Source organism: Amblyraja radiata, chromosome 9, assembly GCF_010909765.2.
Source record: "Amblyraja radiata isolate CabotCenter1 chromosome 9, sAmbRad1.1.pri, whole genome shotgun sequence".
Taxonomy (NCBI): Eukaryota; Metazoa; Chordata; class Chondrichthyes; order Rajiformes; family Rajidae; genus Amblyraja; species Amblyraja radiata.
Genome location: NC_045964.1, coordinates 46,217,979 through 46,225,318, shown reverse-complemented (window position 1 = coordinate 46,225,318; position 7,340 = coordinate 46,217,979). Strand labels below are relative to the sequence as shown.

Below are 7,340 nucleotides of genomic sequence, written 5' to 3'. Positions count from 1 at the left end.
CCCTTGCAGTCAGAAACAGGTAAGTTGATCATGGGGAACAAGGATATGGCGGACCAATTGAATAACTACTTTGGTTCCGTCTTCACTAAGGAAGACATAAATAATCTGCCGGAAATAGCAGGGGACCGCGGGTCAAAGGAGTTGGAGGAATTGAGTGAAATCCAGGTTAGCCGGGAAGTGGTGTTGGGTAAATTGAATGGATTAAAGGCCGATAAATCCCCAGGGCCAGATAGGCTGCATCCCAGAGTACTTAAGGAAGTAGCTCCAGAAATAGTGGATGCATTAGTAATAATCTTTCAAAACTCTTTAGATTCTGGAGTAGTTCCTGAGGATTGGCGGGTAGCAAACGTAACCCCACTTTTTAAGAAGGGAGGGAGAGAGAAAACGGGGAATTACAGACCAGTTAGTCTAACATCGGTAGTGGGGAAACTGCTAGAGTCAGTTATTAAAGATGGGATAGCAGCACATTTGGAAAGTGGTGAAATCATTGGACAAAGTCAGCATGGATTTACAAAAGGTAAATCATGTCTGACGAATCTTATAGAATTCTTCGAGGATGTAACTAGTAGCGTGGATAGGGGAGAACCAGTGGATGTGGTGTATCTGGACTTCCAGAAGGCTTTCGACAAGGTCCCACATAAGAGATTAGTATACAAACTTAAAGCACACGGCATTGGGGGTTCAGTATTGATGTGGATAGCGAACTGGCTGGCAAACAGGAAGCAAAGAGTAGGAGTAAACGGGTCCTTTTCACAATGGCAGGCAGTGACTAGTGGGGTACCGCAAGGCTCAGTGCTGGGACCACAGCTATTTACAATATATATTAATGATCTGGATGAGGGAATTGAAGGCAATATCTCCAAGTTTGCGGATGACACTAAGCTGGGGGGCAGGGTTAGCTGTGAAGAGGATGCTAGGAGACTGCAAGGTGACTTGGATAGGCTGGGTGAGTGGGCAAATGTTTGGCTGATGCAGTATAATGTGGATAAATGTGAGGTTATCCATTTTGGTGGCAAAAACAGGAAAGCAGACTATTATCTAAATGGTGGCCGACTAGGAAAAGGGGAGATGCAGCGAGACCTGGGTGTCATGGTACACCAGTCATTGAAAGTAGGCATGCAGGTGCAGCAGGCAGTGAAGAAAGCGAATGGTATGTTAGCTTTCATAGCAAAAGGATTTGAGTATAGGAGCAGGGAGGTTCTACTGCAGTTGTACAGGGTCTTGGTGAGACCACACCTGGAGTATTGCGTACAGTTTTGGTCTCCAAATCTGAGGAAGGACATTATTGCCATAGAGGAAGTGCAGAGAAGGTTCACCAGACTGATTCCTGGGATGTCAGGACTGTCTTATGAAGAAAGACTGGATAGACTTGGTTTATACTCTCTAGAATTTAGGAGATTGAGAGGGGATCTTATAGAAACTTACAAAATTCTTAAGGGGTTGGACAGGCTAGATGCAGGAAGATTGCTCCCGATGTTGGGGAAGTCCAGGACAAGGGGTCACAGCTTAAGGATAAGGGGGGAAACCGAGATGAGAAGAACTTTTTTCACACAGAGAGTGGTGAATCTCTGGAACTCTCTGCCACAGAGGGTAGTCGAGGCCAGTTCATTGGCTATATTTAAGAGGGAGTTAGATGTGGCCCTTGTGGCTAAGGGGATCAGAGGGTATGGAGAGAAGGCAGGTACGGGATACTGAGTTGGATGATCAGCCATGATCATATTGAATGGCGGTGCAGGCTCGAAAGGCCGAATGGCCTACTCCTGCACCTAATTTCTATGTTTCTATGTTTCTATATCCCACCCAAATATCTTTTAAATGCCATTATAATATTTGCCTCATCCACCTCCTCTGGCAGCTGGTTCCATATGCTCACCAACCTCTGAGTGGAAAATCTGCCCCTCAGGTTCATATTAAACCTTGTCCCTCTCTGAAACGTGTGTCCTCTTGTTTTTGATTCCCCAATGCAGGGTTTTTAAAAAATTGATTCACCCATCTATTGCAAGAGACGAGATTTACACTAAAAGCTGCCCCTCGGGTTAATATTAAATCGCGTCCCTCTCATCTTGAACGCATGATCTCTTGATTCCCCTATCCTGTTTTTTTTTTAACTGCATTCATCCCATCCATTCCAAGAGATGAGATATACTGCCCACTAGCCCTCTTCAACTGGTTTACTTACTATTCAGCCGGACCCTTATGTGCGATGACTAAATTAAAACATAAAACATGATACATACTCGCTGTGTGTGTTGAACACAAGATATTACTTGTCACGCTGCAATTTGTTGATTTGGTCCCAAATACCATCACAGCCCCCGTTTCCTCGGGGAGGCAGCTGTTACTCATATCCTCTCCGTTTACTGCAGCAGACTCGCGGGTAAAGTCCTCCCTGGAAACTCCAGACCGACCGGCCAGCTGTGAGAGCAGCCGCGGGGAAAGGGGAAGTTGTAGTCAACCTGGATGTGGCCGACACGGGTGGTGGACGCGGTGCTGACTACACGGAGGGGACGACGTGAGTTGGGCGAGTGAGTGGGTGAGTGAGTGAGTGAGTGAGTGAGTGAGTGACTGGGTGAATGAGTGACTGGGTGAGTGAGTGGGTGGGTGAGTGAGTGAGTGGGTCTGGATGAGTGAGTGAGTGAGTGAGTGAGTGAGTGAGTGAGTGAGTGGGTGGGTGGAAGCGGTGCTGGTTGCGGCTAGGAATTGTGTGGGTGTCTCGGGGGTCGCTGGAAGTGGGTGAATGTCCCGGACCTGGGAAGGGGGTCGCCGGGATCGAGGTGAATGATCCGGGGTAGGGGGTCGAGATGAATATCCCGGGTAGCCGCTGGAATTGGGGGGGGGGGGGAGATTGGGGTGGGGTGGCTCAAGGTTCCGGGTGGCCTGAGCGTGGGAGGTGGCGACTGTTTACTAGGGACGTCCGACGCTGAGATGGGGGGTGGAGGATGTGCGGGAAGGGTCGGTTGAGGTCGGGGGCGGTCCGGGCTCACACGTGGAGACGCTTCTCCTCCCGGATTAATACCAGGGGGGTGGGTAGGAAGCAGCGGCGGGGCGGTCCTGGAGTGGCAGACACCCAACCCTTTCCCCTCCTTCCCCCAGCGCAGGAAGCAGCATGGAGCCCCCGGCCACGTCCAATGGCTCATGCGAGAACACCACGAAGATCGATGGAAATGCCGGGCCAGCCATGAGCGCCGTCATGTTCGGCGCCGGGGTGCTGGGCAACTTACTGGCCCTGGCCGCTCTCGCCGTCCACAAGCGTAATTCCAGGAATAAGATGTCCCTCTTCTACATCTTGGTGAGCAGTCTGATCACCGCCGACCTAGTGGGAACACTGATCATCAGCCCCATGGTGTTGACCGCCTACTCCCGGGGCCGGACACTGGAGGATCTCCAGCTCTGCAACTACTGCGCCTTCGCCTTATCTTTCTTCGGTCTGTCCTCGATGTTCATCCTCTTCGCCATGGCCCTGGAGCGCTGCCTGTCCCTCAGCTGCCCCTACTTCTACCAGCGACACATTAGCAACCGCTGCGGGCTGGTGGCCGTGCCCGCCATCTGCATCTTCTGCCTGCTCTTCTGCGCGCTGCCGCTGCTCGGCTTCGGACTCACCGCGCAGTATTGCCCCGGCACTTGGTGCTTCATCAAGATGGGGGTTTGGGGAGAGGAGACCAAACACCGCGTCTACTCGCTGTCCTACGCCGTGCTGTTGAAGGTCCTCATCGTCTCCACCCTCCTCTGCAACGTCTCGGTCATCTTCAACCTCTGCCGCATGTACCGGAGGCACAAGTCCCGCAGGCACTCCACTGTGTCCGGGGCAAGGCGGCGTGACTTCTCCCAGTCTGAGGAGGTCCAGCACCTGGCTCTGCTCGCCATCATGACCACCACCTTTGTCATCTGCTCGGTGCCCATCACGGTGAGTGTTAGCCAGAATCTAGAGTGTTTAAGTGCCGAGGAAGAGCAACGAAAGTCTCGCTTTATCGTATTGTCATTGTATATTACTTGTGTATTATGGTATTAACAGGATTAGAAACATAGAAAATAGGTGCAGGAGGAGGCCATTCGGCCCTCCGAGCCAGCACCGCCATTCATTGTGATCATGGCTGATCGTCCCCTATCAATAACCCGTGCCTGCCTTCTCCCCATATCCCTTGATTCCACTAGCCCCTAGAGCTCTATCTAACTTTCTCTTAAATTCATCCAGTGATTTGGCCTCCACTGCCCTTTGTGGCAGGGAATTCCATAAATTCACAACTGATTGTAAAGCTACAGGTTCAAATTCAATAAATTATTAATTTATTGTATGATATATTTATCTGTGTGAAGTAATGGGGGTTTTATTCTTTCATTCTTGCCGCAGCTTAAAAAAATCATTACAAAGAGAAGCATAAATGTCAACTTTATAGGTAGACACAAAATGTTGGAGTATCTCAGCGGACAGGTAGCATGTCTGGAGAGAAGGAATGGGTGACGTTTGGGGTCCAGACCCTTCTTCAGACTGAATGTCAAAATTGTGTTACCTAGGTTTGGTGTATTTGTCTTTTTTGGGCTTGCAAGATAAATAGTGCGTGAAGTCAGGAAAATATGTCAGTTTTTAAAAGATTGGGCAGGCTTCGATTTGGCACAAAGGACAAAAACAACTTATTTTTGGAATTATGTCAAACCCACAGGAAAGAAGTACAAGCTGTCACTATATAGTTCCTATATTTTTTAATCATCAGTGGGGAATCTGCAGCTATCCAAGTTGTCTGCCTCTTGATGAGATTTACAACCAGTTTGGAACGCCATCATTTATGCAGGAAAATTCAGTCAGTTGAGAATGTAGGATGGAAAGTAACTAATTCACAAGGAAATGCCTTCGGTAAAGGTTAACATCCTAAAGAGAGGTTAGCAGAAGAAAGCCTAACAGAAAACTGCAATGTAATCATAGTACAAATAAACAAATGTAACCATATAAATTGTGACTTTTACATTTTACCTGCTATATTAATTTTAAGATTCATCACTAATATTTTAAATAGTTATTTGTGATTGTAGCTTCTCCATAATATCATCTACTAACAACTCAATAATTTTTCAGATGTAACAAATTAGACACATACAAATTATGGTTCATCGTTGCATTTTCTAACATTGCTTGAATGAGGTTTTTTGCAAATGAGCAACCTGGCAAGTTTTGAATAATTGAACTGGAGTGCAAAAACTCACCAGCGCTTTTCCAGGGTTAATGAAGGATGTGTATTCATTAAGGCCTTGTCAGTAATGGCCAGTCCTCGGGCAGCTTGTTCCATATACAACCACCCACTGTGAGAAAAAAGTAGCCCCTTGGGTCCATTATAAATCTGTCTCCTCTCACCTTACATGAATGCTCTCTAGTGACCTTCAGGATCAAGAACAGCTTTTTCCTCACTACCATCAGGCTATTGAATACAACAAACACCAACTTAAAAACTGTCTTGGTTGCACAAGGGACTTTGGGCCTTTGTTTTGCACTATATTGTTTGTTTTTTTAATTTATTAAAAGAAACTGTTTATTGTGTTATCTAATGAGTGCAGCATTTTCAGACCTATTGTGTTGCTGCAAGTAAGAATTTCATTGTTGCGTTTTTGGTACATATGCCAATTAAACACTCTTGATTCTTGACTTTAGTTGTAGACCTCCTTCCCCAATGAAAAGACAGTGTCTATTCACCTTAACTATGCCCCATATGATTTAATTCATCTTTATAAAGTTACTCTTCAGCCTCCCATGCTCCTTTCCTTTTCAAAGTGTATTCCATAAGTTTGTCAATTGAAATTAAATCATTATTATTTTACGAAAATGGATCTTAGTGCCATTGAATCTGATTTTTAAGTCAATATTCAAATGTGAATAGAATTGTAATGTTTACAAGTTTCTTTCAAATGTTTGCCAGTGTGTGATCTTCTTATTTTTGTCCTCAGATCCGTGCATACATCGGAGCATTTTACGTTGTCAAAGACCGCGAAAGTGATCTCCTGGCTCTCCGTTGTTTATCTTTTAATTCGATAATTGACCCGTGGGTTTTTATTATTTTCAACACATCAACATCTAAAAGGATATTGTCCAGGATATTGTGCTGTAAATCCACTTCCAATAGACAATATTCACATGCCACCACTTTCAAAAAGACTGAAACAATCGCACCAGAGCCACTTTTTGACAGGCATTCCTGATACTTGAATTATGTTGAAGGTGTTTTCAAAATTTTAATAATAACCCTTCTCTGTCCCTTTGAATGAAAGATGCACTTAGTATCATGTTATGGGATTTGACAGAACAATTTGCTTTACACTATTCAAAGGTTCAAAGGTTCTTTATTAGTCACATACACCAATTGGTGTAGTGAAATGTGTATTGCCAATGCAGCACATATAAAAAGAATACAAACATAACAATAATAAAGAAATTCAAACATAAAAAATATCCCCCCACAATGGTTCCCACTGTGAGGGAAGGCACAAAGTCCAGCCCCCATCCCCATGTCCACCCATAGTCGGGCCTATTGAGGCCTCCGCAGTCGCCTTTACAGAGGCCCGATGTTCCAGGCCCTCTCGCCGGATGATGATGCTCCGGCATTGGGAGAATCCTCACAGCGGCATGGAATACGTGAAATAAGAAGAGGATTTAAAATTATGGGGAGAAGGCAAGAGAATGGGGCTAGGAGGGAGAAATAGATCAACCATGATTGAATGATGATCATTGATGGGCCAAATGTCTTAATTCTGCTCCTGTCCCTTATGATCTTATGATCTCACACAAACCATGATCTCATTCTCCGTCTCAGGTGGATATAAATGTTTACACAGGGCCAGGACAGTACTTCCCGTGGTCTGTCCAATGTTTGTATTTAAACCAATAACATAAAGATGGATAATCGTATTATTTCATTCCTTTTTTTACAATGCACTATTTGGCAACCTCAATTCCAGTGTTACTGCAATTATTACGCTTCAAAAGACGTTGATAACAAAACTTTGGTTGTTCAGGGATATATGAAAAACAGTATTTAGATGCAAGCTTACTTTTATTTGATTGTACTCTGTGGAGTTTAAATTGTGCCAAACCTTGAAACAGCTGTACAATTTTATGGAATTTTACAAAGTTACACTTTAAAGTAGTATAGTTTAGAGATCCAGCATGGAATCAGACCCTTTGGCCCATGCTAACCATCGACCATACATTCGAACAGGTTCAACAGCACAGGAATAGGACCTTCAGCCCAAATCGTCCACACTGACCAAGATGCCCATCTAAGCTAGACCCATTTGGCCCATATACCTCTGAATGGCTTGTCCCACTTGGCGATTTTTTCGGCGACTGCCGGCGTCAT

At 45.4% G+C, this 7,340-nt stretch overlaps 1 protein-coding gene across 3 annotated transcripts; it reads left to right on the top strand.

The window, feature by feature from the left end:
- The first annotated feature begins 2,398 nt into the window (after positions 1-2,398).
- On the top strand, positions 2,399-6,390 carry LOC116977062 (prostaglandin E2 receptor EP2 subtype-like). Of its 3 annotated transcripts, none has more exons than XM_033027291.1 (3): positions 2,399-2,516; positions 3,099-3,904; positions 5,932-6,390. In XM_033027291.1, exons 2-3 carry the CDS (start codon positions 3,107-3,109, stop codon positions 6,181-6,183), a joined length of 1,050 nt encoding a protein of 349 aa, XP_032883182.1. In that variant the 5' UTR covers positions 2,399-2,516; positions 3,099-3,106; the 3' UTR covers positions 6,184-6,390. The 3 variants fall into 3 exon arrangements, with proteins under 3 accessions (XP_032883182.1, XP_032883181.1, XP_032883180.1); XM_033027290.1 differs by having other exon boundaries at positions 2,399-2,533; XM_033027289.1 differs by having other exon boundaries at positions 2,405-2,533; positions 3,094-3,904.
- Positions 6,391-7,340: the final 950 nt, after the last annotated feature.

Bases quoted from the DNA above. Each gene is read 5' to 3' on its own strand.
- LOC116977062 (XM_033027291.1), top strand. From the start codon at position 3,107: ATGGAGCCCCCGGCCACGTCCAATGGCTCATGCGAGAACACCACGAAG. The intron at 3,905-5,931 runs GTGAGTGTTAGC...TTTTGTCCTCAG, and splicing joins TCTGCTCGGTGCCCATCACG to ATCCGTGCATACATCGGAGC.